The sequence below is a fragment of the Macaca thibetana genome, chromosome X (genome assembly GCF_024542745.1).
Source record: "Macaca thibetana thibetana isolate TM-01 chromosome X, ASM2454274v1, whole genome shotgun sequence".
NCBI lineage: Eukaryota > Metazoa > Chordata > Mammalia > Primates > Cercopithecidae > Macaca > Macaca thibetana.
Window position 1 is genome coordinate 49897469 of NC_065598.1, and position 12597 is coordinate 49910065.

Genomic DNA, 12597 nt, shown 5'->3' on the forward strand with positions numbered 1-12597 from the left:
CCATTCTTTCCAGATTTCTGACATCTTCAAGTGCCACTTCCTGGAAAATTACACAGTTTCTAGGGGGCATGAACCTGGCCTGGTTATTCAAAAGCCATTGAAAAAAAAAAAAAAAAAAAAAAAAAAAAAAACAGAGGACAACCGGAGTCTTCTAAGAAGAAGCTCATACTTCAATTTCTTCTTGTCTAGAAAACTCAGTTTTAGAGAAGCATCTAAAATGCTAGAAATCGAGATCAGTGTCTCTCAACTTCAGCATTACTGATATTTTGAGCCAGGTAGTTCTTTGTTATGAGAGGCTGACCTGTGCACTGTAGGAGGTTCAGCAGAATCCCACGCCTCTACCCACTACATGTCAGTAGCACTTCCCTCCACCCTGAGTTGCAAAAATAAAAAATGTCTCCACGCATTGACAAATGTCTCCTGGGGAGCTAAATTACCCCCAGTTGAGGACAGGACCACTGGTTTAGAGGCATGGTAGTGTTGTAGTTAAGAGTGTGGTCAGCTGGGAATGGTGGCTTATGCTTGTAAGCCCAGCACTTTGGGAGGCAAAGGTGGGAGGATCGCTTGAGTCCAGGAGTTTGAGACCAGCCTGGGCAACATAGCAAGACTTAAAAATTAAAAATTTAGCTGGGCATGGTGGCATGTGCCTGTAGTACCGGCTACTCTGAGGAGGCTGAGGTGAGAGGAGCCCACCTCACATGAGCCCAGGAGTTTGAGGCTGCAGTGAACTGTGATTGTGCTACTGCACTCCAGCCTGGGCAACATAGTGAGACCCTGCCTCAAAAACAAAAAACAAAACAAAACAAAAACAGCATAGTCTTTGCAGCATTATGTATGAATCAAGACTCTTGCTTACTGGCTGAATGACCTTGGACAAATCACTTCACGTTTCTGACCCTCACTTTCCTCATCTGTAAAATGGGAACAAATGAGGCCCGGTTTAGGCTTATTGGAAGGACTAAATGAGATCATGTATATTAAGCACTCAGTATATAGTGGCAATAATAATGTGTTAATATTATCAACTATTTTTAATTAATAAAGGTTACAAGTTCCTAGGAAATAGTGAATGAGAAAGGGAGAAGGTTTCTCAAAGGCAGACTCAGAACTTATTTTTTAATTGCCCATACTGCCATTAGAGAGTTCAGCTTTTCCCATTTGTTAGTAGGCCTCACCAACTAAGAAGCAACAAAGATGATCTTAAATCTTTCTCCCAAAGGCTCCATAGCCAGATCTGGAAAGGCAGGATACTAAGCTTTATACTATGGAATCTGTTTAACCTGTTTTGAGATAAGGGTTTCTTAGGTTTCTATCTATGTGTATACATGGTCGAGCTCTAATCCACCCCTTCGCCAGGAGTTAAGTTCTCTAAATATCAAGAAGATGAGAAGAGTCTTACCGTAGAATTACACCACAGGCAGCGGAAGTCTTGAAGTCTTTGATAACTGCCACAGCTCTCATGACATACTGCACACTGAGAGCTAACAGGCATGTTTCCTTCTACCCACTGATGGGGCATGTTCTGCAGAAAGGTAAAAAGACACAGGAGGTAGAAGTTAGAGATATAAGGAGAGGAAGGGCCAATTGGAATAATTGTACTACTCCATGGAGGACATTAGGTAAATGACCCAGGCTCTTCATAGTCCTGCCCTCCCTACTCCAATGCTAGTGAACAATGACAAGAGGGAAGTTCATTCTTCCAGATAAGTTGGATTGTGAGCCTGGGACTTTGCTTATCTGGAGTTAGGAAGAAGTCTTCCTTCCCCTGTGTATCCTGGTTGAAGGGGAGATGGGAGAGGCAGACTGTGGGAAGACATGGCTGGTACTTACTACTTCATCTGCAGGCAGGAGGAGGTCATCAGTGATAGACAATGTATTCCACTTGCAGTCTTTGCTTGCTCTCAAAGCACATAATCTGTGAGATTTCACTTTGCACACTGTGAGAAGAAGAAGAAAAAAGATGGGTGTGAATCTGGTAACAGTGAGGACTCTAATTCCCTTCCCTAAGCTGCTGTGAAAGTTAGAACACAGATGCATTCTATATAGTTCTAACGTACCTCCAAAAACCTATTTCCAATAGAATCCAGTTCCTTTTTATTCTTACTGGCTAATCTTTTTACTATCTAGCTTGAATGAAAATTGATGGTAAGAATGAGGTGATTTCTGTCTTTTTAACACTTGTGATAATATAGTCCTATTCCCCCATACTCATCCCTCTATTTTCATCCCCCTCATGATAGTTTCCTCCCTTTTTCTTTCCTCAGTCAGGGTTAACCTCACACCAGAGTCAGTGACCTAATGTGAGTTAATGATACTAAAGCCACATGAGTTCCTATATCTACCCACTGAGCTTCACTTCCTAAAGGAATCAGAAAGGTACCTTCACAGATGATGGCATCTCTGGATAAGGCAGGAATGCTCTCTCGACAAACATTGCAGTGCTGAGTCCGGTGGCTGTAGCTGGAGTACCAATAGTGCATTCCAACAAGAAAAGGGTTATTTTCTGCTGCAGGTATCTAAAATAAACAAAAGAGAAGAGAGAATAGAGGATGAATCACAGAGAAGGATTAAAGAGGGCCTGAAAATCTGCTGCTAAGTCTAAAATGGCCTACTGTATAGGTGTCAGAGCGTGTGAAGAGGAAGACTGAAAGCTGGAGCCAATACCAGGGACCTGGGATTTTTTGTGTGTGTTTTTGTTTGTTTTGCCAGTCATTTTCAAAAAGAAAATAATAGAGGGGCAGATCCTGGAATAGAAGCTGAAGTGCAGTGGCTCACTGCAACTTCTGCCTCCTGGATTCAAGTGATTCTCCTGCCTCAGCCTCCCGAGTAGCTGGGACTACAGGCGTGCACCACCATGCCCAGCTAATTTTTGTATTTTTGGTAGAGACAGGGTTTCACCATATTGGCCAGGATGGTCTCCATCTCTTGACCTCATGATCCGCCTGCCTCGGCCTCCCAAAGTGCTGGGATTACAAGCGCAAGCCACCGTGCCCGGCCAGGAGTAATGATCTTTATATTGCTTGGCCATTCACTCTATTGGCTTAGTTCAAGCAAAAATGTGTTCTGTTAGCCTTGGCCTTGGTTCTCTTTAAGTAGTAAGCAAAAGGAGGCATTAAGTTGGAAATTCAGTGATATCCAAATGTTCTAGCCAGGGAATAAAGACAGGAGATAAGGCTCTGACTCTGGGCTAAGGAATATTCTATAAGGCTTTAACTACCTTCTGGAGGTATACACTTCCCTTCCTGGCTGCCAGGTGAGCAGAGCATTGCTTTACCTGGACAACAGTTTCATCTCAGGGGATTCTTTTAGGAATCCCTTGAGTATTCTTTTAGGAATACCACGCTCTGACTGCCTATAGCAGTTTCCTGATTAATCAGCTTAATTCATTCAATAATCCATTAAACAAATATTTACTGAGTAAATACTTTGTGTTCGGCACTTTTCAAAGCATTTGAGATATAGTGAACAAGACACAACCCCTGCCCACATGGAGTGGCATCCTTTTTGGTGTCCTCTTTCATGGTACTGAGTTTGACATTTTTTGTTAACATGCCTTAACATTTTTTGTTAAATGCTGCATTTGTATATCACAGTCTGACTTTCATGACTGTAGGGAAGGCACAGGGTATACCAGCAACAGTTCTGAGATTGAAAGAAGGGAAGGGTGAGCACCAAAAAAAAAAAAAAACAAAAAAAAAAAACTCCAAGGACTCTTACACCTTTTCACTAATTCCTGTTAATGTCTGATTTTCTCCTTCTCTGCCTTCCCCTGAAGTTTAGACATAGGCGTACAAAGAGCTTTTCATTCTTGACATTATAATGAGTTGGGTGTATAAAGGCATGACAAGACTTTAAAAAGAACTATATTTTCTTCCTGACATCAGTTGACAGTGGGGAGAGAGAGAGAGAGAGAGAGAGAGAGAGAGAAAGCTATTGAGGGCTCTAGCACATTAAGTATTCATTCTTGATCAATTTATAGGAATTAGTTATCCAAGACATAGCCTACACATAGCCCTCTCTGATCACTCCTTCCCACTTCTGGCATGCTGGTTATGTGCTAAGCTACTGTTGATTTGACCTGGAACCTTCTGGAAGGGAAAGCTATTTTGATGAACTAAAGGCTCACATGTTCTGGGATTGCTTTGTGATTCTAATGTTTATTGTATATTAAGGCACTGGAAAGCTCTAGGGTGATTAGAATAGAAGATGGAGAGTCCTGAGGAAGTGACATACTCTTGGCTTTGGCACTTTGAGCTCCTAGAACCTTTCTACTCCCCAAGTCACTAGATTGTAATTCTACAAGCATCTTCTTTTTTTTTCTCCCAGTCTCCTCTCCTTCAATAATTACTAAGAACCTATTATGTATCATCTACCATGGTAGGCACTGGAGATGCAGAGATGAATAAACCGTAGCTGTTTCCATCAAGGAATTTATAGTCTACTGGAGGAAACAAATTCTAAAATCATTCCTGTCTAGAGTGACAAGTGAGCTCTTCCAGAATGTGCAAGCTTTCACAGGACTGCGTGGAAGAAATTCAGAGCTCTGCCTGGGTATAATATTAAATTTCATGGTCCGAATTGCCTACAGAATACATAGGAATATGTAAAATGGACATTGCTTAGGTTCAGCAATTGAGGTAATGGAATTCATATTCCTTGTGTACATCCTATTCTGTAAGGAAACGTTGATGCTTCCCACCCTGGATGAGTATGTGCGGTGATTGAACTGTGTCCCCTCAGAAATGTGTTCAATTCCTAACCCTTGGCATCTATGAATGTGACCTTACTTGGAAATAGAGGTTTAACAGATATAATCAAGTTAAGATGAGGCCATATTGGATTAGAATGGGCCCTAATCCAATGACTGGTATCCTTATAAAAAAAAGAGGAATTTGGACACAGACACACACACACAAAGAGGAGAACACCTTGTGAAGATACAGAGCACACAGACACAGGGGAGAACACCAGGTGACAATGAAGGCAGAGATTGGAGTGATGCATCTGCAAGCCAAAAAATGCCAAAGTTTGCCTGCTATCACCAGAAGCTAGGAGGAGGCAAAGAAGGATCCTCCCCTAGGGTCACTGGAAAAAGCATGGCTCTGCAGATACCTTAATTTGGGACTTCTAGACTCTAAAACTGTGAGACAGTAAATTACTGTTAGTTTTAAGTCATCCAGTTTGTAGTTATTTTATTATGGCAGCCCTAGGAAACTAATACAGATTTTGGTACTGGGAAGTGGGGTGCTGCTGTAACAAATACCTAAAAATGTGCAAGTGGCTTTGGAACTGGGTAATGGGTAAAGCCTAGAAGAATTTTGAGACACATGCTAGAAAAAGCCTAGATTGCCTTGAACCAAGTGTTTCTAAAAATATGAACATTAAAGGTGTTTCTGGTGAGGCCTTATGTGAATATGTGGAATGTATTGGAAACTAAAGGAAAGGTAATACTTTTATAAGGTAGCAGAGAACATGACTGATTTTGTCCTACTGTTGGGTGGAAAGTAGACTTTATGAGCAATAAACTTGAATATTTGACTGAGGAGATTTCCAAGCAAAGTATAAGAGGTGCATCTTGGTTTCTCTTTGCTGTTTATAGTAGTATGTGACAGGGAAGTGATGCATTGAGGAAAGAAATTGTGTTAGTCTACTCAGGCTGTCATAAAAAAATACCATAGACTGAATGGCTTAAAAACAGAAATCTATTTTCTCACAGTTTACAGCTGGAAAGTCCAAGATCAAGGTATCAATCAGTTCAGTTTTTGGTGAGGGCTTCCTTTCTGGCTTGTAGAAGGCCACCTTCTCACTGTGTACTCTTGTGGTTTTTCCTCAATGTGTGCATGTAGGGAAAGAGAGAGAGAGAAGAAAGAGAGAGAGAGAAAGAGAGAGAGAATATCTATTTCTTTTCCTCTTATTATAAGGCCACCAATCCTATCAGATTAGGTCTCCACCCTATGGCCACATTTAACCTTATTTGCCTCCTAAATGTCCTATCTCCAAAGTCACATTAGGGGTTAGGGCATCAACATGTTAATTCGGGTGGAGGGCACACAATGGAGTCCATAACAGAACTATCAAGCAAAAAGTCACCAGAACTAGAAGATTTAGAAAATTCTCAGCTTATCTATATTGCAAAACACAAGAAAGTGTGCCCTGCAGAGAACACCAAGGGTGTGTCTGGACAAACTTTTGCTGGAGAGATGAGATGTGGGACACCTGGCTCTGATTAACCATTTCAGCAGAACACTGTCAGATTGGACTGAACTTGGACTGAAGGGGACAGATATGGGATAAAATGAAGGAAGGTTGTCAGACTTTATAGGCATGAAACACACTGATAAAGCGACTCAGCTGTAAACATGTGTTATCCTTCAAGAAAATGGAAGAATGACTTCCAGGGGTAGCTCAGAGGCCAGCAAGGTTGCCGAGAGAGGCTCAGAGGCCAGAGACGCTGCTATTGCCCTTATAGGCCCAAAGCATGTGGGCCCAAGGGGCAGGGGCACTGTCTCCTCAGTTCCAGAGGGTGGAGTTGTCTCCTGGGTTCCAGAAGGTGGGGCTACCTCCTTGGTTATGCAGGGGATTGTGGGGGGATTGACACTCCAGTGAGCTAAGTGGGTAGGGTCAAAGAACAGAACACCTAGCCACAGAGAATTATTCTCAGGCCTGGAAAACCTGATGGAATTTGCCCTGGTGAGTTGCCAATTTTTTTAGACCTGCAACCATTTTATTCCTTCCATTTTATCCCTTTCAAAATGGGAATATCTGTCCTACGCCTGCCCCAACATTGTATTTTGGAAGCATATAGCTTGCTTTCTTGGTTTCACAGGTCCACAGATGGAGAGGAATATTGCCCAGGATGGACCATACACAGAGTCTCACTCATACCTGATTTAGATTATTTACAAAATGATATTTTGGACTTAGATTTAATGCTGGAATGTGCTACGGCTTTTGAGGATGTTGAGATGACAGTGAATGTATTTTGCACATTGGAAGGACATGAATTTGGGGGGAATAGGGGGTGAATCTTGTGGATTGAATTGTGTCCCCCCAAGGGATATGTTCAAGTCCTAATGTCCACTATCTGTGACTGTGATTCTATATGGAAGTAGGGTCTTTGAGGATATAACAAATTTAAGATGAGATCATACTATATTATGGTGGCCTCAATCCAATGACTACTATCTTCATAAAAAGTGAAATTTGAACATAGATACATACAGAGAGGAGAACACCATGTGAAGATACAGAGGGAACAGGCACAGGGGAGAATACTAGGTGATGACGAAGGCAGAGATTGGAGTGATGTGGCAGAAAACTAAAGAACACCAAGAATTACCAGCAACCACCAGAAGCTAGGAAGACACCAAAAAAAAAAAAAAAAAAAAAAAAAAAAAAAAAAGCTCCCCTAAATCTTACAGAGAGATCATGGCCCTGTTGACGTGTTGATTTCAGACTTCTAGGCTCTAGGACTCTGAGAAAATAAATTTCTGTTGCTTTCAGCTACAAAATTTGCAGTAATTTGTTACAGCAGCCTTAGGAAACTAATACAGTATGTCATTATAGGTCTTCTTACTTGTTGACACAGATTAAAAATCCATTTTGAAGACAGATTTAAAACTGTGGCATGTACACAAACCACGGATCTCTAAATGCTAAAGAAAGAGTCTTCTTTAAAGTTTTCAGTGTGTGGTTCTTGGGTTTTTGTGTTTGATTTTTACCCTCTCTAAAATACTTAGGTGAATACATTCATGCAGTCCATTGCTCCGATCAGATTCTTCATTTGCAATGGACTGAATGCTTGTGTACCCCCTTCATATCATATGTTGAAATCCTAACCCTCAAGGTGATGGTATTAGGAGATGGGGCCTTTGGGAGGTGATTAGGTCATGAGATTGGCATCTTCATGAATCAGATTAGCACCCTTATAAAAGAGGCCCCAGAAACCCACCTCACTCCTCTTTCCACCATATGAAGACACAAGAAGACAATTGTCTATGAACCAGGAAGTGGGTCTTCACCAGACACTGAGTCTGCCAGTGGGTTGATCTTGGACTCTCTGGCTTCCAGAATTGTAAGAAATAATGTTTGCTATTTGAAGTCACCTGGTCTGTGGAATTTTTTATAGCAGCCCAAACTGACCAAGACAGGAATTGGTACTGAGAAGTGAGGAGTACTGCTATAACAAATACTTAAAAATATAGAAACAACTTTGAAACTGGGTAATGGGTAGAGGCTAGAAGAGTTTTGAGGTACATGCCAAGAAAGCCTAGATTGTTCGGAATAGAATTTTAAAGGAGATTTTGGTGAGAGCTCAGAAAGGGAAAAGGAGAACTGTAGAGAAAGCTTCTATCTTCTTAGAGTATACCTCAGTAATCATGAACAGAATTTTGGTAAAAATATGGACCGGCCAAGAACATGTTACTGGACAATAAAGAAAAAGTGATTGTTGTTATAAAGTGGCAAAGAACTTGACTGAATTGTGTTTGTATGCTAGTGTTTGATGGAAAGTAGAACTTGTGGATGATGAAATTCAATATTTAGCTGAGGGTATTTGGTTCCTCCTGACTGCTTATAGTAAAATGTAAGATAGAGAGTGACATCAGCAAGATGGCGGAATAGGAGTTCTCCAGCTTCTCTCCCTGCACTACAGAAATCCATATGGCAACTATCCACAGGCCAGAATACCATTGTGAATATCCCAGAACTTGGGAGTGAGGCTGAGGCTCCCCCCTTGGACTACAGAACTGAGAAAAGCCAGGGTCAAATGGTAAGAGGAATGGTTCTCTTTTACTGTGCCACTTCCCCCTCAAGCTGGTGCAGTGCCACAGAGAATTTCCCTGAAGTTATGGTTTCTAAGTGGGAAAAGAGAGTTGAAGGCAGATATTCAACTTCCTCACATTTTGGAACCCTTCACAGGAAATCCACTCCTGTCTTGTCCCACGGGAAACATTGGTAGTACCAGCAGGGCTAGGTCACCTGGGGTCAGTTAGAAGCAAAAAATGGGGTGGGGCTCACAGTAATCAATGTATAGATCTTAGTGGCTGCTCTGTGTTCCTGCCAATGGAAGTACCACATCAGAGGAGCTAGCCAATAGCACCATGCTGCAGGAAACATGGTCCACGGGTCTTCTGGGCTTGAATTCCTAGCTAGCTTCTTCAGACAACCTGGGTGCTCTAACTCTTCCCCAGGCCAAGGGATAACTGTTAGGCCAGCAATTACCCAGAACACCTGGCCCCATCCAACCGTAGTGTCAGGGAGGTGATCCAATAATTCTGATGCTCATTGACAACAAAGCCAGACAAGGACACAACAAAAAGAGAAAACTACAGGCTAACATCCCTGACAAACACAGATGCAAAAATCCTCAATAAAATATTAGCAAACTGAATTTAAGAATACATTGAAAGAATCATTTACCATGATCAAGTGGGATTTATTCCTGAGATAAAAAGATGATGCAACATACATAAATCAATAAACGTGATTCACCATATCAACAAATGAAGAATTAAAATCACATGATAATCTCAGTGATGCAGAAAAAGCATTTGACAAAATTCAAGACCCTTTCATGATTTAAAAAAGAAAAAAACCTCTCAACAGATTAGGTATAGAGGGAATGCACCTCAGCATAATAAAAGTCACATGACAAACTGATAGCTAGTATCATTCTAAGTAGTAAAATGTTGAAAGCTTTCCTCTAAAATCAGGGACAAGGATGCCCACTCTCATCACTTCTTTTCAAATTCTGATAATTCTGATAATTATTACATGTAAAGACCAGAGCAATTAGGCAGGAGAAATAAATAAAAGATATGCTAATAGGAAAGAAACAAGTGAAATTGCCTCTAGTTGCTGATGACATGACCTTATGTACTTTTTTAAAAACCTAAAGACTCCACCAAAAAACTGTTAGAACTGATAAACAAATTCAGTAAAGTTGCAGGATATAAAGTCAACATACAAAAATCAGTAGCATTTTATATGCAGGTTGAGTCTCTCTTATCCAAAATGCTTGGGACCAAAAAGTGTTTCAGATTTCAGATTTTTTTGGATTTTGAAGTATTTGCATTATACTTTCTTGTTGAGCACCCCAAATCCAAAAATCTGACATCTGAAATGCCCCAGTGAGCATTTCTTTTAAGCATCATCTTGATGCTAAAAACGTTTTGGATTTTGGAGCATTTCGGGTTTGGGATTTTGAAATTTGCAATGCTCAACCTGTACCAATAATGAACTATGTGAAAGGAAAATTAAGAAAACAATCCCACTTACAATAGCAACAACAACAAAAAAATACTTAAGCGTAAATTTAATCAAGGAAGTAAAAGACCTGCATACTGAAAACTTTAAAAGATCAATTAAAAAATGGAAGAAAAAAACAAATAAATGGAAAAATATGCTGTGTTCATGGACTGGAAGAATTAATTTTGTAAAAAATATTCATACTACCCAAAGCAATCTAGAGATTCAATGCAATCCCTATCAAAATTTCTATGACATTTTTGAACACCTTTCCTCTAAGATCATCCAATGTAATTTTTCACACAAATGGAAAAAAATCCTTAAATTTGTATGGAACCACAAAAGACCCTGAATAGCCACAACAATCTTGAGCAAAAAGAACAAAGCTGGAAGTATCACACTTGCTGATTTCAAAACATATGTAAAGTGATTATAAATAAAACAGCATGGTACTGGCATAAAAACAGACACAGCAAATGAAACAGGGTGGGAAACCCAGAAATAAATCCATGCATTTACAGTCAACTGACAAAAGTTGACAGCTTTTTACAAAGTTGCCAGGAACACAAAATGGAGAAAGGACAGTCTTTTCAATAAATGGTGTTGGCCGGATAGCCACATACAGGAGAACAAAATTAGACCCTTATATGAGGGGTCCTGAACCCCTGAACCACAGATGGGTACCAGTCCATGGCCTATTAGGAACCAGGCTGCACAGTAGGAAGTGACCAGTGGGCGAGTGAGCATTACTGCCTGAGCTCTGCTTCCTGTCAAATGAGCAGTGGCATTAGATTCTCATAGGAGTGCGAACCCTATTGTGAATTGCACATGTGAGGGCTCTAGATTACACACTCCTTATGAGAATCTAACTAATGCCTGATGATCTGAGGTGGAACAGTTTCATCCCGAAGTCCTCCTACCAACCCCCAATCACAGTCCATGGAAAAATTGTCTTCCATGGAAACTAATCCCTGGTGCCAAAAAGTTTGGAGACTGCTGCCTTATACCATATTAAAAAATCAATTCAAAATGGGTTAAAGACTTAAATGTAAGATCTGAAACTGTAGAACTACTGTGATAACACGAGGGCAAAAGCTCCCCAACATTGGTCTGGGCAAGGATGTTTTGGCTTTGACCCCCAAAGCACAGGCGACAAATGCAAAACTGGACAAATGAGATTACATCAAATTAAAAATCTTCTATACAGGAAAGGAAATAATTAACAAAGTGAAAAGACAACCCAGAGAGTGGAAGAAAATATTTGTAAACCATACATCTGATAAGGGGATAATATCCAAAATATATAAGGAACTGTAACAACTCAATAGCAAGAAAACAACCCAATTAAAAATGGCAAGGGACCTGAACAGATATTTCTCAAAAGAAGATATACAAATGGCCAATAGGTACATGAAAAAAATGCTCAATATCACTAATCATTAAGGAAGTGAAAAATTAAAATCACATTGAGATATCACACCACACCTGTTAGAATGGCTTTTTAACAAAAAAAAGATGAAAGATAATAAGTGTTGGAGAGGATGTGGAGAATAGGGAACTCTTAAGCATTGCTTGTAGGAGTGTAAAGTAATATAGCCATTATGGAAAATAGTATAGGGGTTCCTCAGAAAACCTAAAAATAGAACAACCATATGATCCAGTAGTTCCATTTCTGGGTATATGTGGAAAGAAACTGAAATCAATATGTCAAAGGGATATTTGCACTCCCAAGTTCATTGCAGCATTATTCACAATAGTCAAGATATGGAAACAGCTTAAGTGTCCATCAACAAATGAATGAATAAATAAAATGTGGTATATATACACAATGGAATGCTATTCAGCATTAAAGAAGAGGGGAATTCTATCATTGGTGACAACATGGGTGAATCTGGAGGGCATTACACTAAGTGAAATAAGCTAGCACAGAAAAACAAATACTGCGTGATCTCATTTATATATGGAATCTGATAAAGTTGAACTCATAGAAGTAGAGAATAGAACGGTGGTTGAGGGAGAGGAAGAGGGAATGCGGAGATGTTGATCAAAGGATACAAAGTTTCAGATAGACAGAAGGAATGAATTTTGCGATCTATTGTGCAGCAGGGTAACTATGGTCAATAACAATGAATTATATAGAGTATATTTAAATAATTAAGAGAGTAAATTTCAAATATCTCACCATAAAAAATGATAGGTAATCGGGGTGATGGATATGTTAATTAGCTTGATTTAATCATGCCACTTTGTATACATATATGAAAACATCACATTTTACTCCATAAATCTGTAATTATGATTTGTCAATCAAAATTAATATTAACAATGTTTAAAAATGAAACATAAATA

General features: G+C 39.9%; 1 protein-coding gene across 1 annotated transcript in view; it reads right to left on the bottom strand.

The window, feature by feature from the left end:
* DGKK (diacylglycerol kinase kappa) overlaps window positions 1-12597 on the bottom strand; it is a 109305-nt gene that overhangs the window by 40110 nt on the left and 56598 nt on the right. The window contains exons 5-7 of the mRNA XM_050776836.1: window positions 2381-2516; window positions 1831-1937; window positions 1400-1522 (exon numbers count right to left, since the gene is read on the bottom strand). Coding sequence (XP_050632793.1) covers window positions 1400-1522; window positions 1831-1937; window positions 2381-2516 — 366 coding nt within the window. The remainder of the gene's footprint in view (window positions 1-1399; window positions 1523-1830; window positions 1938-2380; window positions 2517-12597) is intronic.